At 54.3% G+C, this 22,531-nt stretch overlaps 7 protein-coding genes across 7 annotated transcripts; 4 read left to right on the forward strand and 3 right to left on the reverse strand.

Moving 5' to 3' along the window:
• Positions 1-4,526: 4,526 nt before the first annotated feature.
• Positions 4,527-7,874, forward strand: GMORB2_0516 (uncharacterized protein; the record flags this gene model as incomplete). The annotated part of the gene is made up of 5 exons (XM_035462501.1): positions 4,527-5,063; positions 5,163-5,432; positions 5,558-6,019; positions 6,102-6,779; positions 6,855-7,874. 5 exons carry the CDS (start codon positions 4,527-4,529, stop codon positions 7,872-7,874), a joined length of 2,967 nt encoding a protein of 988 aa, XP_035325431.1.
• A 1,325-nt stretch (positions 7,875-9,199) lies between these two features.
• On the forward strand, positions 9,200-11,489 carry GMORB2_0517 (IBR protein; the record flags this gene model as incomplete). Its single annotated transcript, XM_035462502.1, has 4 exons — positions 9,200-9,328; positions 9,645-10,121; positions 10,320-11,286; positions 11,395-11,489. The coding sequence occupies 4 exons, from the start codon at positions 9,200-9,202 to the stop codon at positions 11,487-11,489; spliced, it is 1,668 nt and encodes a 555-aa protein (XP_035325432.1).
• A 578-nt stretch (positions 11,490-12,067) lies between these two features.
• Positions 12,068-12,694, forward strand: GMORB2_0518 (uncharacterized protein; the record flags this gene model as incomplete). The annotated part of the gene is made up of 1 exon (XM_035462503.1): positions 12,068-12,694. One exon carries the CDS (start codon positions 12,068-12,070, stop codon positions 12,692-12,694), a length of 627 nt encoding a protein of 208 aa, XP_035325433.1.
• Positions 12,695-13,946: 1,252 nt separating this feature from the next.
• On the reverse strand, positions 13,947-15,122 carry GMORB2_0519 (uncharacterized protein; the record flags this gene model as incomplete). Its single annotated transcript, XM_035462504.1, has 1 exon — positions 13,947-15,122. One exon carries the CDS (start codon positions 15,120-15,122, stop codon positions 13,947-13,949), a length of 1,176 nt encoding a protein of 391 aa, XP_035325434.1.
• A 1,407-nt stretch (positions 15,123-16,529) lies between these two features.
• Positions 16,530-18,607, reverse strand: GMORB2_0520 (ATP-dependent helicase IRC3; the record flags this gene model as incomplete). The annotated part of the gene is made up of 2 exons (XM_035462505.1): positions 16,530-18,274; positions 18,373-18,607. The coding sequence occupies 2 exons, from the start codon at positions 18,605-18,607 to the stop codon at positions 16,530-16,532; spliced, it is 1,980 nt and encodes a 659-aa protein (XP_035325435.1).
• Positions 18,608-19,279: 672 nt separating this feature from the next.
• GMORB2_0521 (uncharacterized protein) lies at positions 19,280-21,004 on the forward strand (the record flags this gene model as incomplete). Its single annotated transcript, XM_035462506.1, has 1 exon — positions 19,280-21,004. One exon carries the CDS (start codon positions 19,280-19,282, stop codon positions 21,002-21,004), a length of 1,725 nt encoding a protein of 574 aa, XP_035325436.1.
• Positions 21,005-21,192: 188 nt separating this feature from the next.
• GMORB2_0522 (MRG-binding protein) lies at positions 21,193-22,296 on the reverse strand (the record flags this gene model as incomplete). The annotated part of the gene is made up of 1 exon (XM_035462507.1): positions 21,193-22,296. The coding sequence occupies one exon, from the start codon at positions 22,294-22,296 to the stop codon at positions 21,193-21,195; it is 1,104 nt and encodes a 367-aa protein (XP_035325437.1).
• Between the last annotated feature and the right edge of the window lie 235 nt (positions 22,297-22,531).

Consider the following 22,531-nt stretch of genomic DNA (forward strand, 5'->3'; position numbering starts at 1 on the left):
AATATTACAAGGCACGGGACTTGCACAGAGACAAAGCCCTACCTTCCTTTCTTTTTTATCTGATACTCAGCCCGTCACACAATTCGTGTCCGTGCGGGCATTGGATGCAAGTACTGTACCGTACGCGCTGTAATACTTGAGGAATAGCGAGCATTTGTAAAGGACCTTTGGGATCTATGTTTTTTTTATATGTTTTTTTATCTATTCATTTTCTTGTCTGTTTTGATTTTTCCCCCACGACTCTAGTTGAATTTGTGAGAGAGAGGAAGAGAGAGAAGTGGGAGGGAGAGAGAATGTGGGCGTATGTATGCATGAAAGAAGACGACGAAAGGGAGCTAAGCTGTATTTTTCATCATCCTTTTTTTGCATACAAGTACCCTGTACTCCGTACAAGGTGTCACCGATGCGTCTCGTACTGTATAGAGAAGTTGTCGTCTGACTGTATGGCATCACGAACGTACGATGCACGAGCTATGTTTCAGTTGCCTGGCCGTACGACTGGGTTGTTTTGGAATGCGAGTGAATCACATCAAACAAATTCAGCTAACATTTGTCGTGTAAGGGGTGATTTGGAAAAGAAAAAAAAAAGCATGTGTGTGTACGTCGGAGTACGTATGTTGTGTTGCTTTCTTTTTTTTTTGTTGCTCAGCCCCCCTTTGCTTCAAGGTGAATACACGCAGAGAAGCCACGGTCAGAAGGAATGTGTGGTACAGGAAGGTGGGTCCGATCCTCTCCGAGTACTTGTTCGTTGGAGGGTATTATTGAATATAAAAAAATCAAGATGAAAAGAAGTACGAAGTAAGATTCAAAGAGTAAGTAATACTAGAGACTAATGGGAACCCATCGATTGTACTCTGCACGAATCTACAAGAGGGGGCTGCTAGGGCAGAGGCAAGAAAAAAGCACACAGGTGGACTGGGACCGTGTGGTGTGTGTGTGTGTATGTGTGTGTGGCATTGACTCATAAGGAAAGAAATTGAATAAAGAGACATAGTCGTACTATTCAATGAAGATAGAAATAAAAAGGGTAACCCCCTCATGAATGAGTATGGCATACGTGTCTACGAGTTTATCTGTTGGTTCGAGTCGAGTCTTTAATTAAAGATGCGTCGGATTGGCGGGGATAGATAGTATCTTGTGCCGTGTGACGCTGGAAGGGGAGAGCTGGGGGACTGGCTCGTAAAGGAACTTGTTTGATGCTATATTAATACCTAACAGAGCATGGACTATGGTAGTCGTACTACTTGCCGTTCTCATCACTACAGCCTACCACTGCTGCTATCAACACGTAGTACGTCATGGGCGGTTATTTCCCTCTCTTACTCGCGTTCGCGTCCTTGTTTGTTGACCTCGGTCTCTGTGTTGTTGTGACGTCGAGGGCTGAAAGTTCATGTACCCGGATATCCTTAGTAAGCGGGGTTGCAAGCTGCCAAGGGCGTAAGCTTCGAGGTTTAAAAAAAAAGGGCAGCCCTCTGAAGGAGAAGAAAGAAGCAAGAGACTAGATGATATTACAGGTAAAGAAAAGAGTCATGTTCTCCCAAGGGAAAAGAAAAATGGTACTTTCCCCCCCTTATTTCTTTTCTTTTTTTTTCCTTTCTTTCTTTCTTTCTTTCTTCCTTACCCCTCCCCCCCATGTCAAGTTGGGAGGGTCTCGACTCTTAAGAGTCCGGATAAACAAAAAAAAACAACAACAACAAGAGCGAGGGTCCAGAGGGAGCAAACCAGAGACATGATGAATGACGGCTTGAACAGAGATGGACCGGGGGGGCTGAGTGGGTTGGAATGTAATCTGTACATGTATCATGTAATATGCCCCCTCTCCCTGCACCGGGGGGTAAGAGAGAGAAAGGAGGCAGCCTATCTGGTGTGATTGATGGGGACCCTCCTTCCAGCTTCCCCGAAACCAAGGAACAGTCAGATTGTGTGTGTGCGTGTGTGCCGAGCGTTGTAGTGCCAAGTCCTCGAGAAAGCAGAGTCCCACTGTGAGTCTCTGCGGCAGTGCAGCTTGCAGCTGCGGAGAGCTCCGGAGAAAAAGATTCATGTCCCCCCCCCTCACCCCCCCTGGCCCTGTGCTCCTCTGATGGAGGCCAGCTTTGTTATGGTGCGTCGCTAAGGAGTATTATTACATATTACATCTTTTTGGCCTTGTACAGAGTGAGGGGGGAGGGGTAGAGCCGTGTGTGTGTGTGTGTGTGTGGCTGCGAAAGCAAAAGTGAGGATTGGACCTCCGTTTGGGATGGTGGTGTACTGCAGATGCAACGGGTACGGAGCATTACATGTACAGCGTAATCGCTTCAAAGAATACGGATAGTACTACGAGCAGTACTGCTGTTGCGACACTTCTCTCACCATGAGGACGACGACGAAAGACGACGAGTGAGGGTCTATGATGGGGCTCGAGATCGGCATCGGCACAGCTTGCATCTTGGTATACGTTGCGCATTGTCTGTCGATCCACGCACACAAAGCTTCACTCCGACGATTATTACGCATTAATCACTGTAACTAGTAAGAAACACAGCTGGTGCTGGTCTTAATATGTACCGTCAGATTACTAGTAGCGGTAGCAGTAGCAGTAGCAGTCGCAGTATTATCGAACTCGTGCATCAGGTGGATTGTAAGATACAAGGTCCTGACTGGGTGCGTATGAGGTCTGGCCGATTCCCGGCAGCGGTTCGACTGGCTGGACCGACACATGGCTTTTCTCCCTATCCTATCTGATTTCCCATTCTCTCTCTCTCCCTGACTCTCTCCCTCCCTCTCCTCTCTCTTGAGAGAATCATCTCTCACTCTCCGTCCCCCACCCCTCTCGGATTCTCCTCGTTATCCGATGGAATATGTAGATACGACGGGGGTGGGACCGGCACGGAACCCGACAGAACGCGGAGGATGGATATCGCTGTAGGGGTCATGTTTTCGACGACGTATTACTTCGTACTGTACCGGTGCATCTTCTTGTCCCTGCCATGGCGTATCAAACTTCCAATAATACTCGTACGTCCCCGAGTAGAGGAGAGGGAAGAGGGAGCATGTCCCGAGAACCGATGTCTGGTTGTTTCTTTCTTGACACCCTCCTCCTTCCCCCTCCCCCTATCTTTCCTTCATCCAGACTCACCCCACCGTTCCTTGCTGAAAAAAAGGAAAAAAAAAAAAGAGAAAAAAGGCAAGAGCTGGTGGTGAGCTCATACTCTGCATCAGTCCGTCACCGATCAACAGTTAGCGCACGACAGTCCAGTGGACGGTACCTACGGCATAGCCCACGCTGTACGTTATCGGTATTACATGCTACAGCCTACGAATGTAGGTGAAAGGTAACAGCCCTGGGGCCGGCTGACGAGTAGCTCTGATAGTCGATGGCGGGGAAGGAGGCCACGACGTCTAACATGCGATACTCTCTCTCCCTCTCGTCGTCTCCGGTGCACGAGTACGGAGTGATGATACATGTGGTACGAGTAGAGCACCGCTCGTAGTCTCGTACATATACCCATACACATCTGCGCTAGAGGGGCGCGTTAGCGGCGTAGCGCCAATCAATCCCAGCCCTCGGGTACCAAAGCCCTGCTCGCCTGGGGCCTACACAGGTTCTCCACCCTTTGATCCATGAATGGACCATGGACCATGGACCATGGGCTCAGCATGGATGACCTCAAATGGCTCGAGTCTACTGTCCAGCTGCCAGCGTCCACGGACTCGTACGTTAAGACGCCGAGAAGTGGTAGGGACGGCCTGGGACCGAGCATCTCCAGCGCCTGAGGAGGCTGTCCGTGGGACGATCTTCGAGACTTGCTGTTTGGTAGTGTGGCAGATTGGTACGTCAGATATCGCCGTGCTTGCCGCGTCTTCAGCGGTTCGTCACCACATGCCCACTAACAGTACCTTAGCAGGTTTACCTCTAGGCTCTGGAATACAGGTGCATCATCTGGTATGGATCCCCGGCAGCACGCTGCATGTACATGTACAACTCACCCGACCACTCGCCCTGCAATACTCGTAGTCATGCACTGGGCTATGGTTTATTACGCTGTATTGCTTATATGTACTCGCTACTCAGTACCGGCTGGACCAGTAATATACGCTCATCGCACGTACATGTCACCTTCTCAGCGCCATCACTCGGCTCCTCAACTCTCCCCACCCATCTCGCCTCTCCTTCTTGTTTCGATTCTTGATTCCTACCTTTTGTACTCTTTCTCTGTCGTCCACGAGGGACTCGCATAGCAGCTCTCTCTCTCTCTCCACGCCTCCAAAATACCCTTTTCTTTTTCCTCTTTTTTTATTATTTCGTCCCATTCTCCTTTCTTCCTTCTCTTCACCCATCACCGGGCTCCTTCTTTTCTCCTCTTCATTATTTCAACGTTTTCTTTTTCTTTCCGTCTCGATACCCCCCCCCCAAAATTCGCTTCAATCACCGCCGGCCGAAACCCATTTCTTACGACTATTCCCCCTTCCCTTCGTTCTCCCCGCTGCTGCCGCCGCCGACATCTCCTTTCCCTCGAACCGATTTACTTCCCCCGAGTCCCATCACCATGAACAAGTTGGCAAACATGCGGCAATGGGGCGAGAGGATCGGTCCCAATTTCGTCATGGGTCGTCCCAACGTGCCCATGAACGCCGCCGCCATCAACGGCAACGGCAACAGCAGCAATCCCCCTCCTCACCCTAAGAACATGCCGCAGGCCGGTCCATCGCTAAGCCCCCCGCACGCCGCCGACAGCACCATCCACTGCTCCTTTACCGTGCCCTTCGCTTTTGACCTCGCCGGCCCCAACACCGAGGACATTCTCCACGCCACCACCGACGCCGTCCTGCGGTGGACGCATTCAGAGGATGCCCCCGACGACGTCGATGTCCACGAGCTACCCATCCACGTCGAGTCGCTCAACGCCCTCCGGAGGCTCTGCAGGGATCTCTCAGCCGGTCCGCTGCCCATCGAGGCCTATGTCGCTTCTCTCCCCGCCGCCAACGGAAAGGGCGGCCAGGTCACCACCGTCTGCCTTTCGGGCTCCCCGGATCTGGTCCACAAGAGCCGAGAGGCCATCTTCAATGATACCCCCATCTCCATGGTGCGTTTTGGCAAGGATTCCCCGGAACACTGGGAAACAGAAGTCGTCTGTCTCTCTTTGTAGCAAGTGTCGTAAGAGGCTGACTTTCTCCACCTGCAGCGATGCACCACCATCGATGTCGATGGAAATCTCGTCTGTGACCTGAAGGCTGGTAAACTGAGGGATGGAGTACCCGAGACCCTCGACTACATCTCCAAGTTCTGTGGCGTCGATATCTTCCTGCTCGGCCCGAAGCTGACCCCCATGGTTGACGGCATGACGGGCGAGGCCGAGATGCGTATGGATCAGCGTTGGAGAGTGGCCATCTACGGAGACCCTCTGTCGTCTGAGCACGCCAAGGTCCGCGTCCTCATCCACATAGACACTCTGGTACGTTCCCCCCTCCTTTTCGGGGCCCCCAGTCTGTGCTCCGGCTGTCGGGTTCGGCACATGCCATCTGAGCTACCGGCTGCAAGCTTGCCAGCCTTGCCTGCACTGGACTAACCGCCATCTAGCTCGGACGTCATGTCGACTCCATCAAGCTCGACCAGTCGCTCCACCAGATCGTCTGCGGTCGCCACCGTAAGAATATCAAGCACATCGAGTCCTCGACCAACACGGCCGTCTACTTCCCACCTCTGCTCTCCCAGATGTACCGATATACGCCGCCCAACGCCAGCCGCAGGGACCCCACAGACATCTTCATCACCGGTGACACCCCCGAGGCCATCCACGAGGCTAAGCAGAAGTTCCACGACATTGCCTCCCGTATCAGGCTCTACATCAAGGATGTCACCCTCCCGGCCGCCAAGATTGACAGTATCCTGCTTGACCGCACCGAAAAGATCCGCAAGATCCTGGAGGCCAACGGCACCTACATCATGTTCCCTGCACTGGGCACTCAGCGAACCACGATTCGTGTCCAGGGTAGCGAAGGTCTTCCTGTCGAGCGAACCGTCCGAGAGCTGATGAACCTGGTGAGTACAACGGTCGAGATGTTCAGCAAAATAGAGAGATTGGTCACTACAGGAATTGATGGGGCTAATACATGTCATGTAGGCTGGCCAATTTTATGTCGCCGGGTGGTACGTCCAGCAGCCTGAGCCCCGCCAGATCCCCGCCCCGGCCGATGTCAGGGCCATGCTCAGCGAGATCTGCAGCAGCTCCGGTGCCGAGTTGATGTTTGACAAGATGAGCTTCCAGGTTACGGGCTCCGACGACGCCGTCAAGTCCGCCCTTGTGGTCATCTCCGATCTCAACTTTGTCGTTCAGGCTCAGTCGCAGATTCGCGTCAAGATTGAGCTCGCTAACGAGCATAAGGAGTTTGTCAGCGGCAAGAAGAATGGAAAGATCAACAAGATTATGGGACAGAGCAACGTCCAGATCATCTTTGATGGCTTCAACGAGTACAACTTCAACATTGATGTCATGGCCACGAGCTACGACGCCATGAAGCAGGGCCTCACCCTGGTCGAGCAGGAGATGCCTGCCTCCATATCCTTCCATGTACCCGACCAGTACCACAAGCGCATCATCGGCATTGGTGGCCAGCACATTCAGAGAATCATGAAGAAGCACTCTGTCTTTGTCAAGTTCTCCAACGCTATGGACAGAGGAGGCATGGGCCGCGAGGATGACGACATCAAGGTCGACAACGTCATCTGCCGCACCCCTGCTCGCAACGCCCAGAACCTCGACGCTGTTAAGAACGAGATTCTCGAGATGGTTGACCGAACTGTGAGTTCAAATGATGCAAACGGCAAGCCCGAGCAGGGCAATAACACAAGTACAGAGAGCTGACCGTTCCGACAGGACTCCGAGTACACCTCTCAGGTTGTCAACATTGACCGCCTGTACCACCGCCAGCTAATCTCGCGCCTCCACGAGATCGAGGCCCTCGAGCAGAAGAACAACTGCAAGATCAACTTCCCCAGCACCGAGCAGGCCAGCGACGAGGTCACCGTGACAGGTCCCCAGTGGCAGGTCCCCCACTGCGTTGATGAGTTCCTCGGCATGGTGCCGGACCACCACGAACTCGTTCTGGCCAAGACGGAAGAGCTGGTCAAGTTTATCGAGAGCCCCCCCTTCACCGAGGAGCTGATTGGCAAGCTGAAGAACCAGCACGAGGTCGAGGTCAACGTCCGAGAACAGTCGGACGAGGTCACCGAGGAGGGCGGTCCTACAATGACCCTCCGCTGGGGATTCACGCGCAACAATGCCGGAGGCCTGCGCGATGCCGTCGACTTTCTGATGGAGCAGCTGACCAACTCTGGGCTGGAGGTGACCGTTGTCAAGGGTGCCCTCCCGCGCCCCAAGTCGGACTCTTTCGAGGACAGCCTCCAGTACTTTGACTCGAAGCTCCTGCAACACGCACCCTCGGCCTCGGCCAGCGACACCCAGACGACACCGGCCTTTGGCGACGAGATTGCCAGGGAGCGTAGCAGCATCCTGGACCGCTTGCGTAAGCCTGGAGGCATGACGTCGATCTCGTCGTTCCTCGACCGTCGCAAGAACAGCTCCCGCTCGCCCAATGGTAACTTCTTCAAGGGCTCCAGCAACGTGTCCAAGTCGTCGCTCATCTCGATCGAGTCTGCTCGCAGCTTCAACGCCGACCGCAACCCCTGGAACGACAGCGGCGTGAATCTACCCGACGACGACAACCCCTGGGCCCCGAGGCCCCTGAGCAATCATGTCGATGGCAAGCTGACCATCCCCGTCCCCGGGGACGCCACCCCCCGTCACCACACCCGCATTTCCGGCGACAGCGGGCGCCCTTCTACGTCTCATTCTTTCAATTCTGGATTTTCCGGACCCATCGGTCCCTTTCGTTAGATTCCCCCTGCCTTCCTTGTTCTCGTTCTTTGAATCTGTTCTTGTTCCTCTTGAGAAACGAAGAAAACAGAAGGTCTTGCAAATGCGAATACCCCCCACCTCCTGGTTGGATATACCCTGACGACACAAAAAAAAAACACCCTCGAGGTATGAACATGGCTCTGATATGAAGTCGAATCGTGCTTTTTTTTTCCGAAACCGTGTTATCTTATTTTTTTGTTTACTGCTTTTGACGTTTTACCTGCTTCTTTCTGCACATTTTCTTTCTGCTTTTTATTTGATACGCAGTCCGTTCAGGTTCTTTTGCTCTTCTTGCCCTCTGAGAGATGTATGCGCCTTGTTTAAAACTCTTCACTGGTTACGAAAACGAAACAAAAAATACTGGTGGTCTTCCCACACTTTGTCTGATACCCCACCACGCACACGAAATATTCTGGCCTCTCTCGATGCCCTGGTTTGTCATTTGATGACAAGGTCATGAAGGATGAGGGAAAATTTTGAAAAACAATTTTGAAAAACAAACAAAAACTATGAAAAGTTCAAAAATACCCATATTTTAGGAGGAAATGGAAGGAAGAGGTTGTGGTTGTGGTTGATATCCAAGGGGACGGATGATAGGCGCGGTTAATAGATGGTTGAGTGCAGGTTACATGAAAGACAATCTTTTGACCTTGCACCGACCTAAATAAGATCAACCACTCCTGGCATCTGTGTGTCTAGTGAAGCTGATTTTTTTTTGGTACTGAGGTTGTTGGCAGTCGCTGTTGTCCGTGTGTATGTTTGGTACAAGTGCGGTAGTCATTGATTTTAAGTCGTGGCAGTTTGTTTCCCGAAATCGTCTAGATGAGTAGTATGAATGAAACCCCTATCAGGTATGATATTCCTCCGCCTCCCAATCACCAGCAAGCATGTCTTGGTGGCTCAGTTGGTTAGAGCGTTGGTCTCATAACTATTCACAGTTGTGATTCAATCTATAGATTGGGCTATCCAAAGGTCGAGAGTTCGAGCCTCTCCCAGGACAGTTTGGATTTTTTTTTTTTAGATTTGGCTTTCCATGCCGATATCATATCTGTAATATGTAATATAGGGGCGATGTTGCGAAGACGCATCCTTCCTTTCTCTTCTCTATGCTTGGTTTGTTCTAAATCTATTCCTCTTTTCCGACGATTACGAGTAGCTTGGGTGGTGCATGTACGGAGGTAGTAGTAGACTTACACGTAATCGGCCGTTTCGGTTACCAGTAATTGGACTTAGTGAAGTGTCCATACACACTCTTCTCTCCCCTCAGTCAAACCCAACATTTGTCCCGCAAAGATAAAGTGCACATGCTGATTCCGGATAGGTACATGTCCTTTGCCGGAGGTCTGTTGCTGCTTGACAATGCCCGAGTGGTGTGGTTGGGCTCGCCGCGAGGCAAAGGTGAATATATGAACAAATCAGACATCCTGATGCATGTCGATGAGGGGCTCACACTACCAAGGTAAAGAAGATGTGCAATTGGGTGATGAAAGACCGATTGGCTCTGAAAGCTCTGCTGTTACTTGCTGGCTTCCCTTCTTCTTCTTCTTCTTCTTCTTCTTCTTCTTCTCGCTATTCTCCTCACCCACGGGCATGTATACATATATTTTCACACAAAGATAAGAAACAAGGGAAGAAGAAGAAGAAGAAGAAGAAGAAGAAGAAGAAGAAGAAGAAGAAGAAGAAGAAGAAGAAGAAGAAGAAGAAGAAAGGGTCATGGAACACTTGGACATTGACGCCCAGAGCATGCAGCTCATCCTCGACTTGCAGCTCTCCGACATTCAACGCCTGTCGAGTAGTAGTACGCAGCTAGAGTACCGTGAGCTCCAGGATGCAGAGCTCGCGGCGGAGATCTACCGAGAGGAGCTCCAGGCTCTGGCACAGTTCAGCCTCGCACATTCCCTGGACCTCAGCGCCGGGTCGGCTGCAGCTCTTGACGCCCACACGACCTCGTTCCAGCCTCAGGTCCAAGGGCTGGGTTCACTGGGTGGTCACCAGGACGGCAGCATCGACAGAAGACAGTTCCAGACATCCGCCACGCTTGTCAACCACTACAACAACAACAACGGCAACAGCAACAGCAACAGCAACAGCAACAACAGCAACGACGACGACGATGACGACGACGACGACGACGACGACAGCTCCCGGCAGATCAGCTATACAACATGTACCTGTGTCAACGCTACTACCGAGGAAAAGTTGTCGCAGGGGTTTCGCAGGTTGGCCGTGTGCGGAACTAGAACCCCGGAGGCTGGACCGTCCAGACCGTCGGCAGCCAAGGCTAAGACGCCACGAAAGACCAATATGTCCAGCCTAGCGGATGCCAAACACCAGTCCAAGACTGGGAAACAGATGAGGAAGAGAAAGGACCCCCTCGAGGAGCCCAGAGAAGACTTCGTACGGGCTCTGACCGAAACCTACCAGGCGCAGTGGCCCCTTTTGCGAACTGCGGCCGACAAAGAAAGATCCATTGTCATGAACGAGACCAGGGCAGAACGCACCCAGGCATGCGAAGAGACCCTGTTCCGCGCGGCATTGGCTGCTTCATGTATCCGGGCAAGGACCAGCAACGAAGTTGAATCCAGCGAGAGAGCGGAGGGGGAGGATTCCCAGCAGGAATACTGTCAGGCGGTAGACGACCTGATGGAGTTCGTGCGTTGGAGATACGCCGAACCCCACTCGGAACTAGAAGACGAAGACCACCTCAGATTCTACCAGGCCGTAACTGTGGTTATGGAGGCCGGTCTGTCAAGGTGGGAAGCCTCCAGGGCAAAGGACGAGTTCGTGGATCTGGACCCGGACATGGACGAGGTTTACCAGCTGCGGTGGCACAGGAAGATGGTCCGCATCCTAAAGAATGAGGCAGAGGTCAAAGAGACGAAAGAGGAAGAGCGGGCATGCATCGCCTGTGGCGATTCCATGCTGCGGCTCCTCTCGGCGACGAGCCACTGCTTCCCGTGCGGACACTACTACTGCAACGAATGCCTCGCTCGTCTGTTCAGGGCGGCCACGGTCGACGAGTCGCTATACCCCCCCAGGTGCTGTGGAAAGGACCTCCCGCTGAGGCAGGCTCAGCCCCGGCTACCGTCAAGGCTCATCTCCGACTTCTCCAGCAAGCAGATCGAGTACCAGACGGAGAATCGGACCTACTGCCACATGTCGCAGTGCTCGACCTTCATCCCTCCCGCGAGCATCGAGGACAGCGACGTTGCCGAGTGCCCCCGATGCCGGGAAACCACCTGTACCATCTGTAAGGGGAAGTCCCACCAGGGGGACTGCCCAGAGGATACGACGACTCACGAGTTTCTGGGTATCGCGCAGGGGAATGGCTGGCAGCGCTGCTACAACTGTCGCCTTGTTGTTGAGCTGGAGACCGGCTGCAATCACATGAGTAAGCTCTACCCTTCCTCTCAACGAAAAGAAAGTAAAAACGATTCAGGAGCTGTTTCCCTCTTCTTCTTCTTTTCGAGGACTAACCAATCTTCACCATCAATATTAGCCTGCAGATGCGGAGCCCAGTTCTGCTACGTCTGCGGCACCCCGTGGAAGGAATGTCCGTGTCCTCAGTTCTACGAGGACCAGCTTTTACAGTGATGGCGATGACTGCGGCACTTGAAGTTGGCTGTCGATGTTTCTGTAACTATTACTACGTGTGGACAGATTTCAGATGTAGAGATGAACAACTAACAGAATGAACGTGCATCGGGGGATTCAACCAACCAACCACTAGATCGAAGCCATATGGCACAATGGTGATTGCCTGCAGACATCGTCATACGCAGCCTTTCTGGCTGTTCCTTAACCTTTCAGTTTTTTTCACATGGCCGTGGTGTGACCTTGTCTGCTATTGGTAGTGGGATGTAGCAATGGAGTGGTACGTGCGAGTGAGCATGCTGGTAACTGTCTCTCGTTACGTGCATCAAACATCGGAATGAACACGGGCGCTCATGGTAATGAACATCAAAAGAGGAGAGACGACAGAAAAAAAGAGGGAGAATGGCCTGATGTCAGGAAAACGATCCCGAGAGGAGTGTATGAGCAACAGGCACGACAAGCCCAATCCTTCCTCCTTCCACCCCCTCCCTCTACTCTCACCTATCTCTATTGCTACCATTGCATGTTTACTCTTTTCCTCCTCCCGCTCTCATTTACAGACGGGTCCAGAGTCAGCCATGGACCTCGAACAGATTGATGCCCAGAGCATACGACTCATGCTTGACCTTGACATTGCAGATACTCAAGCCCTCACAGGTGATGATGATATGGGGGCTCACGAAGTGGCCGAAACGCATAGGAGTGTCCCCAAGACCTTTCCTCGTCTTCATCGAAAGGAACCTACGGGTAAGAATACCACATCGGCTACTACCATTGCAGATCGTGACGACGAAGACGACGCTTCGTTCGAATTTCTGAGGTGTCCGTGGGAAGATCCCATGTCCTATACGAGCACCCCCGACACTGAGCTGCCTATCCGCGAACCATCCGCAGCCGAACAAACACCCATCAACAAGACCGAGGAGAGCTCTCGAGAAGGATGGGAGGTGATGGGGAACTCGCCCGCTGCCAGGATGGTCCTCAGGCCGTCCAACAGGAAGCAACCATCCAAGCTCAAGTCCAGTCCAAAAGAGAAGGCCAAAGCCAGGGAGCCTCAGCAGACACGGGAGAGAGGCAGGAAATGCACGTCCTACCACGGCATGCTGCCCCCGAGCCACCCGCTGCTCTGCCCCTGCGGCCACGACCACTGCGGCGAGTGTCCGTCCAGACTATTCGCAGCGGCCACGGCCAACGAGTCACTGTAGCCCTACGCGGTGCCGCAGACAGCCCATCCCACTCGGGACCCGGCCCTGCGCACCGAGGAGGTCGTCGGGGATATCGCCGCCATCTGCAGGAAGCGCTGGCACGTCACCTGTCTGGCATGCAAAAGGTGAGTATCACGGCGGGGACTGCCCAGCGGGACTCCACCGGAACGCAGGGTGTCCTTCCCCACACTGGAGAAGATGGGATGTCGTCGGGTGCAACGACTGCGGTCGAGTCGTCGAGCTCGACGTCGGGTGCGACTACGTAAGGGGGTATCCATACAAGTTGCTCCCGTCCTGTAGAATCGCCAGTGCGCCCATTTTGGGTGGAGGTCACGCAGAGGCCAGTCCTGCTGCCAGGGGCTCTATGTCCGAGTTTCGCCTACAAGTGTAAGCGGTGTCGTATCGTGGCCTGTTGGAAGTGCAACTTCGTCCAGTTCCAACATGCTTGAGGTTGGGGTCTTGCCAACTCTGAATTGCTATCAGGGTTAGGGGTTAAGGGTTAATCGAACCTTATAGTGAACATTCAGATTCAAATGTTACATCACGAGCTTCGGCGGAACTGGCGGAAAGTCATTGAACAAACTAAACAACGTTGTGTGTAAATCTCCCTTTCCTCTTATCTCCTTCCTTTTCTTTTATTTCCAGCATGATATCCTTTCATCGATCAACCTTATCCCTGCTACCCCTTTTTTTCTTCGTCGATACCGTGATTTTTTTTTTTTTCAAAATTTTTTTTTTTCATTTTGCCTTTCCTAATGTTCAACGTTCATGTTCGTTACTAGCACCTGTTTTTTTCCTCCTATTCTTTTCTCGTGTATATATCACCTGAGAGTTGTTGAGAGAGAGAGAAGAGGGGATTTTGGGGGGGAAAAAGCCACTGACCTGACGTCTGTGACTTGCCCTTTAGTGAGAAAGGGTTTCCCCCCCCCTCAAAGGAGCAGTGTGAAGATGGAAAGCAAAGACAGGAAAACCAAGTATGAGAAAGACCTCCTAGAAGAGGCAAGGGGGGGTGAGTCAAGAGCCAAGAGAGACTCCTTGTTTACCTCTCCCGCTTCTTGAGCTCCTCCTTATCCCACCTCATCACTTCGGCTTGGGCGTCGGCGATGCCAGTATTGATACTGAAAAGCCTCTTCTTGAGAACATCGCCACCTTCATCCTCGAGGAGACGGCGACAGCGATCAGCTCCGAAGCCATTGCACAGACGACAATGAATCTCTGAGAATGGGGCGCCAGGACCGGAACGGCATCGCCACTAGCCGCCGATCCGGCGTCGCTTGACCGTGTCCCATCCCGGGTGTGGCCGGTGCCACTCCATGTCGAAACCATGTGGTGTCTGATCAGCATCACTCCTACCTACCTCAGTCTCGAGGTCGTGGATGATGTTGAGCAGCTCGCGGAAGCAATCCGCCACCGACGCGTGGGACGGCGCGAAGCGGACAATGTTGTAGCTCATAAAGACGGGGAACCAGTCTGGGACGAGGGGATCGGGCTTCCGCATCTGCGTTGACGAGCAGTGGTGGGACTCCCATGCGAAGCTAGGAGCGGCGAGCAGAAAGGGGCCGACCTTCGGCGGCGGTCCGAGATCTGTGGGAGTGATCATCTCCGGGTCGAGAGTATCGTCAGGGGGACGGCTGTAGCTTTCGACGATGATTCTCTCCGAGGCCAGGCGGGTCTGACGGAGACACTCCTGCTGGGCGAGAATCTCCTCCTCAAGATTGAAGATGTCTTGGGACAGGGTGAAAGAATGCTTCTTGCGCTTTTCCTTGCCGGAGAGCTCTTCCTCCTTACGGAGATTCTCGATGGAGAGTTGGCTATCCGTAATGCAACGTCTGAGATCTCGGGCTGTGTCGCTCTGAATTCTGAGCTGGTACTCCAATTTGCGAGTCCTGTCCATGTATCCATCTACGAAGGCATGAGTATCGAATCCAGAGCCTTGGTGAGCGGGGCAGCAAAGGTCGTGGGGACTCCGGGGAAGTCGTGGAGGATAGTTGCCTCGTATCCAGCAGGGCACGTTGCTCCTGCCAGGCTCTCGGGTGGTGCCGATGTTGAACTGCTTGCGAAGAACGACACCCGGCGGGTCTGGGTATCCGACAGTGACGACGCGGAGGTCAATGGGATCCATGGGGCCGATTGCTTCGTCGTCAGTGTCTGGGTCCGTGGAATCGATTGCTTCGTCATCAGGGTATGGGGAGTTTTCAAGCGGGAGCACATATCGGGGCTCGTCCCCAGCAACGGAGAGATTGTTGATGTTTCCCGTGACGGGAAATACCGAAAAGGTGGACGATGAGGTTACAGACCTTGGAGAAGAGTCCGAAAAGGTCACCTTCTCGACAAAAGACCACGGCGGACCATCAGGGTCGTTGTCAACGGGAATCGGACCTGTCTGAGATGCTAGAAGCAACGGACCTCTCCCTGTATGAAGATTCATGGCAGAATCAAGAAGGACCGTCATTTCATTCCCCGAAGGAGCAACATGAGAATCACTCCTAGATGTGATGCTCGATCCAAGACTGGGTGGTGTCAAGAAGCTGCTGCTATTCATGATAGCAACGAAAAGAAGGAAGACCTGGCAATGCAATGTGGTAGCACAAGGGAACGGAAAAGAGGAAAGATTGTCTTTGATCAACAAGGTAAAGCAAAGGGAGTGCGAAAAAAAAGTGTGGTAGTGCAAGGTAACCACTTGCCCCCGTGTTTTTGGGTGTGTGCTTGTTTGTCTGCACAATGAAATCTAGCAAGATTCTGCTTTCAAGCATCGAAGTGAAGGGAGGAGCGAGTCGGGAAAGGCCCAAACAAGGAAGAAAGAAGTATTCTCTCTTTGGACTTGGACATGTGGTGAAGAAATAAAGAAAGGAAGGAAGAGCAGGAGGGCGATCGAGAAGGAAGGAGAGGAACAAGAACAAGAAGCAGAAGAAATCACGACGTCTGAGAGCGATATCGGAAGGACCCTCAAGGTTCGTATCTGAATTTTCCATGAGAGGGAAATTCCTCTCATGATCGAGCAGGTGATTAACCTGCGTGTCAGTCGCCAACAGTAAATGAGTCGAGTGACGATGATTCATATCCGTGGGGGGTCCCCTATGCTCACGCGTATACAGCCTGGCTGCCCTCCCCGACGCCTTGTTCTAGGGGGTCATTGGCCACGTTATCGCGGATCATACACCCGGCCGTTTTGAATTTATCAGATCCAGAGGGGGGGGAACTGGGATAAACAGCGGTGTATTAAGGTCTAATGCTGTGCAATGAGGAAGAGGATGCAACTCGTCTTGTGACCCGGATGTGCGTGTGTGTGTGTGTGTGTCTGTCTGTGCTCTTAGACACAGCCCTCCCCCGGCATACGAGAAACATCACGTGAGTAGGGAATCAAGCATCTGATACACTGCCCCAGAGGTCTCTCCTTTATTTGGGGGAGGGGGAAGGCGCGAAGGACAGATATCTCTTCTTGGTTTGAGGAGTTGGACTCGAGAACAGAGGGAGGGCAAAAAGGGGCATATGCCACGCCAGACCTTTTATCGTCTGCAGGTTTCCCACCTGCAGGTTCCTGTGCTTGCCGGTATTACATCAGTGGTCACGTAATATGAGTTGAGAGACTGGCGTGGCCTGGTATGGAAGTGAAGCGCTGGTGTTTCATGGTGGGTTCAGTATGATAGCTATCAGCTGCTACCAAGTTATTACACACGAGCTTTCCCCAGTCCAAACAAAAAGAAAATCTAAATCGCTGTAGCCCCCCCCCCAAAAAAAAAACAAAAAAACAAAAAAAAACGCCCAGTCGTTCTATCCTAGTAGTGATAATACAAAAGAGTCCATATTGTACATTGTTATCGCAGGCAACATAGCCCTATGCCCCGACAGGTCCAACTCTCACCCTCTCTCTTGAACCCCTAGCATCAGCCGCGGAGCCTTGCTTCTCCCTGCGTCGCTGCTCGGCTTCGAGTTTTGCAAACCGCCCACGGGCACCGTGTTTCAACTTGGTAATCATGTCCGCTGCTTTACCCTTGGTAAGGTCGGCAACCTTGACGGGCCGTGCCGTGCCGCGCAGCTTGTTGATAAAGTCGAGCTGGCCTTGTGTCGGTGGTAGTTTCCGCCAGGACTGGTATCTGTGGATAAAGGTGTGGGGGAATGCGTTGGCAGCGTAGCTGTCTGCTCCGTGGACGGCGTCGGCAAACGTCGAGGCCGTGAGGATCTCGCGGGGCGCGGCGAACGGGGACCTGGACGCTCCCGGGGGTAGAGCTCGGACCTCGACGGCTCTGTACACGGGCGCCGAGTCGGCCCCGCCTGTTACCCTCGGAGCCTCGGGTTGGCCAGCAGCGGTGCCGACCCTCTCGATCCGGATGTAGGACCCGCTGGGGGCGGACAGGACGAAGCGTTCCGAGCCGATCTGCACCCAAGCGTAGTCGCTTATAGCCCTGATATGACGCTCGCCGCTCGTGTCAGCGATGAGGTCCAGGACGGACGAGTAGTCGGTAAAGGTGACGGCGGCGGCCGAGTTGACACGGGGGCCCTGGCCTCTGGCGTAGGCCAGCTTCCTGCTCTCCTCCTCGGCTGCTTTCGTGCCTTTGAGGTACTCCAAGTCCTTGACCGTGGCCTCGTTGACCAGCTCGTTGGGATCGAGGCCGAACAGTGTGGGCGTGGTGACGATGCCCGTATCTAGGCTAGATACGAGGTCGATGATGTGGCAGTTCTTCTTGCCCGGATGCAGGCGCATCCCCCTACCAATCATCTGGACGAGAAGGTTGCGGGACCGCGTCGGCCGCCCGAGGACGATGCAGTCGATGTTCGGCACGTCGGTGCCCTCTGTGAAGACGCCGCAGTTGACGAGGACGGGGAATTCCCCCTTCTTGAAGGACTCGAGGATCTCGCCCCTCTCGACGCGGTGGGTCTCGCCCGTGACGAAGCGCGCATCGTAGCCGTACTCGCGAAACTTTTGCGTCAGGCCGGCGACGTGGGCGAGATCGACGCAGAAGACGAGGGTCGACTTCCTGTCGGGGGCTTTGGCCATCCAGCTCCGGACGGTAATGTCGTTGATGGAGTCCGTGTTGACGGCCCGGGACAGCTCGCCCGTCTGGAAGTCGCCAAACGAGCTGCTCTTCACCTTGGACAGGTTGGCCGTCGACTCGACCGTGGTGAAGATGACGTCGGACAGCCACTTTTCCGAGATCATGTCGACGTAGTCCTTGTGGTAGACGATCTCGTCGATAACAGCGCCGAGCTTGACACCGTCGAACCGGGAAAAAGTAGCAGACACACCCACCAAGGCCGGGGAGCTCTCCTGCTTCTCGTCCAGGCCAAAGTGGCTCAGCACCCGCAGGTAGCCGGGGGCGACGATGTGGTGCGCCTCGTCTACCAGGACCAGCTTGAAGCTGTCCGGGTCGTACTTGTCCAGCCGGTCCTTGGAGTTGATGCTCTGCACGCTGGCAATGGTGATGTCGGCTGTGCCCGTCGCGTGCAGGGAGCCCATCTCGATCTCGATCCTCTGGCCCGGGTAGTTGGCCTCACAGTGCCGAGCTGCCTGCTCGACTAGTTCTCGACGGTGAGCTAGGATGAGGGTCTTGTCCCCACCCTTGACATTCTTCTGGATCTTCTCTATGAGTTGTGTGAATATCACCTATGGGTGAGCTGGTTAGCGAAACGGCTTGATGAGTGAGCGAGTCTCGGCATAGAAGATGGGCCTACCGTTTTACCACTGCCCGTGGCTAGCGAGATCCCAACTCGCTTGTGTCCGCTCTTGAGAGCCGAGAGAACAGACTTGATACATTCGAGCTGGTAACTTCGCAGCTTGATCTTGGTGGCGCTGCCGTCAGGGTCCAGCGTGGCGTACGACGCCCTAGCGACGCGCAGAGGGAAGGCGTGTGCTGGGCAAGCCCCGATCCAGCAACCTTGCGGCCGGGAGAGACACTTCCCTATTCTGCGTAGCATTGCACATGGCGATGCTTCTTGAAATGAGCTGGTGAAGCGAGCCTGTCCTGGTTATTTTTTTTTTTTTTGGCTATGCCAAAGGTGTGTATCCCTGAATATTCAAGGCTTAGGGGCTCGTGGAGAAAGTTTAGTGGTCAGCGGAGGAGCGCGTATGTGCAATGTACCGGTCACTGCCGTTGCACCAAATTGGTGGAGCCGGAATATGGAGAGGTACAAAGGCTTTCCTACTGGGCGTCGGACCCCTGCTTGCTCATACATGCTTGCCTCTGTCTCCTTGTAGTTTTGGCAGTGATGTTTTGGATATACCTCGTATGTGTGATGGTGAAGAGAAGCCCGAAATTTCCCATCTTGCATCACGGATGTCGATGCTTCACGGGCTGAACCACAGTGAGCCTGCCAAACGGCCTACCGGTATTCTCGCCCGTTATACCGGGGGAAGCATCTCAGGCGGTTGGACCGCTAAACTCACGGAACCACCCAAAAGATTTTGGGAGCATCGTAATCCAGCTCTGTCACGAAAACAATCTCATGGGAAGGTTTCGATACCAGGCAAATCTCGAGTCGATCAACAACAGACACTGTCATCTCTGAGCAGCAACCCTTGCCGGCACCATGCAGGCACCCTACGTCTGACTAGACAATCTTCAAACCCTCATCGACATCAGAGACACGATGGATGTGGATGCAGAGTATTACGATGTCTCGGAATACCCGAACGACGACCAAGGCGTCGCAAGCCCATCTCCATCACAAGAGGCAGGAGCGGAGCCCCGCCAGCTCTCCCCCCTGACTATACAGCTCCGGTCACGTCCAGAAGAGCGTAGCTCGGATGGAGACTTCTTGCCCAGCGGCGACGAGCAGCTCGACAGCGCCGACAGTGACAGCAGCGACGGGGGGTTCGCGCCACCACCTCTGAAGCGGTCAGCCGACGACACCAACGCCTACAGACCGCTCAAAAGGCAAAAGGGCCCTCCAAATGTGGATTACCTGGCCCTCCTCAACGAGGACATCCGCGATGCTGCGCAGGGTATGAGCCTAGGTGACGACGACGGCGGCGGACTGACGGCTTCTCAGCAGCTGGGAATGGTCGTCTGGTCGGCCGTGGAGAAGAAGGCCTTCTTCGAAGCGCTTGCTCGTCTGGGACGCGACGACGTCGAGGGCATCGCCACACGTGTGGGCAGCAAGAGTGTTGTCGAGATCGGTCACTACCTCGACATGCTGGAGGAGGAGCACGCCGCGCGCCTCAGGACGGACAGTCGTCCCGTGCTCACGCTGGCAGAGTACCCCGCGGCGGTGGAGCTGAGCCAACAATGCTGCCACGCGCTAGAGGAGGCAGCCGATGCCATATCCCTGAGGCAGGAGAACCGCGAGAAGCAGCGCGAGGAGGGCATATGGGGCACCGACGTGTGGGATCTGACGCCCGACGTGGCCAGGCGGCTGCGCAACGACAGCAGCCTGGCGAGCGGTCTGCCGTCGCTCGGCATGTTCCACCTGCCCATGTGGCTGAAGCTGTCGCAGCGCTTCTTCATGAACTCGTCCGTCCCGGGGAGCAACTGGGCCCACGTCGACAATGTGCCCCCCTCCATCTGGGCCACCACCTTTGAGGATTTCCACTCGCTCGCCGTGTCCGTCACCCGCCGGCTCGTCCAGACGGCCATATTCACCGCTGAGACGAGGATCCGCTCCAAGCGGGAGATGCGGCCCGAGACGCGCAGCCTGCTGCGGAGGAGGGATGTCGAAGCCGCCGTCGCGTCGCTGGGTATGCCCACCAACTCGGAGGACTTTTGGCGGAGGAGCGCCCGTCGTCTCCGCCTAGACGTGTACAGTCATATCGACGACGAGACGGGAGAGCCGGTGCTCATGACGTATGATGAGGTGGAGAATGCACTATCGGGTACCGGTGAGGAACCGGCAGCAGCAGCAGCAGCAGAGCTGCTGCCAGAGCTCAGGAAAACGTACGAGCAGCATGGATCGGATGTATCGCTATCAGATGTGGACGACCAAGAGAACGAAGGAGATCATGGAACCGACGACGACGACGACGAAGAATACGACGATGACGAGGAAAAATATGCCGTGGACGCTGAGATGAACGAGGTCCTAAAGTACTCCGTCGCGGACTTCCCCTCGACCGCCAGGCTCAAGGAGGGACTCAGGAGCCGCATCGTTACGGAGCGCGAGAGAGACAGACTCGCAGATCACTATGACCAGTACGCTAGCTACAGGGGCGAACTTGACATGTGGAAACTCCTCCAGAGGTCGCCTCCGGCTGAGATTGCCAAGGTGTCGGAGCCAGAACCGCTCAGCAGGTCGAATAATGACGTCGAGAACATGTATCCACTCGGTAGGGACTGGAGGCGCAACACGCAGTACCGCAGCGAGTGGGAGACACTTTGATTCATTCAGACGATCGCTTTTCTCACACTCTTTCAGCTCTTTGATTTTCATTTGTCTCCTTTTCTTCTTCTTTGGCCTCATCAGAGCTGCATGACCATGAAGGCTATCAATGTACACTTCATAATGTTGAACGTTATACAGAGACATGAAAAGAACAAGGTGGAAGCAACCATAGCTGTACGGTATTATTACCTTGCCCTCCGTCGCCCACCCCTTGCCCTGCCCCTTGCCGCACGGCCTCTTGCACCGCCACGCGTCGGTCTCGACGGCTTTGCCGCAGTCTCCTCATCACTTTCCGGCTGGTCGTCATCATCGTCGTCGTCATCGTCGCCATCATCGTCTGACTCGCTCTCCTCATTTGTATCTTCGGCCTCCCCCTCCTCGCCATCCTGCTCCTGTTCTTCTTCTTCCTGTTCTTCCTCTGTCGTCTCAGCCTTCTCGACCTTGGCGGCACTAGCAGCCCTGGTCCTGCCTCTCGAGCCGCGAGACCGCCCAGCCGTCGACTGGGCATCCGTAGCCTCCTCTGTGCCGTCGCGCGACGTGGCCCTCGTCCTGGACACCGTGTCGGCGCGTTTTCGCCTCTTGTTGCTGTTGCTGGGCAGTGGCAGCGGCGACGATCTCACCGCAGCGGCTGTCGTGGTGGCACTGGTAGCTGGCGTGGGAGCTGGCGTCGACCCTTCCACGTCAAGCTCTGGAGGCGACGTGGGGGCCTCGCTCAGGTTGGCCAGTGCGCGCTGCATCATGGCTTCGTAGAAGTCGGCCCGAGGCAGGGAAAACTCGACATATCTATCCTCAGGCTCGTCATCGTCCAGAGCCTCGCGCTCGTCAATCATGTCGAGGTTGTAGTAGCTTCGCAGCTTTTGCCAGATGTACGGGATGCGCGTGTGCTTGTAGTGGTCTGGATCGAAGCCGTGGTTGCGTAGGTGCTCGGATATCGCTATTATGCGAAAGTGCTTGTGCATTCCTGGGAGAGGCGTAAACAGTCGGATACAAAAGTCAGCCATCATCAGCAACAACAGGCGACATGTAGCGGGCCGGTTGGAGGCATCGGTGAACTTACCGGCTGGCTTCCATCGGATGACACCCTTGAACAGCGAGGCTACCTGGTCGTCGGTCCAGCAATCGTTGTAGTTAGGCCCCTCGTCCTCCTTTCCAGGTGACGACGCCACTTCCTCCTCGTTGCCCATTTCCGGCGTGTCAATGTCCATAGCGTCGTCGTTGCGGGCTGGAGGCGTGCGTGCAGACGACGATCCGGTCTGGATGCCGCCGCGAGCACGTTTTCGAGGAGGCATCGTGCGAGTCAGGGAGGGAGCTGCGAGCTATTTTGTGCGACCTAGTGAGGGGGGTTGAGATAATCGAGTGATAACATGGAATCGTTCCAAGCTACCAATTGTCTGTGCGTCAGGAGGAGTTTGTTTGTGAGGAAGCTCCCAAGAATCCGTCGAAAATTGTTCTTCATGACGTGGTAAAGGGAAGGATAAGGTACAGGGTACCTATCATTTGGCGCTAATTATGCTTGTACGGCTA

The sequence above is a fragment of the Geosmithia morbida genome, assembly GCF_012550715.1.
Source record: "Geosmithia morbida isolate 1262 chromosome Unknown scaffold_0, whole genome shotgun sequence".
Classification (NCBI taxonomy): domain Eukaryota; kingdom Fungi; phylum Ascomycota; class Sordariomycetes; order Hypocreales; family Bionectriaceae; genus Geosmithia; species Geosmithia morbida.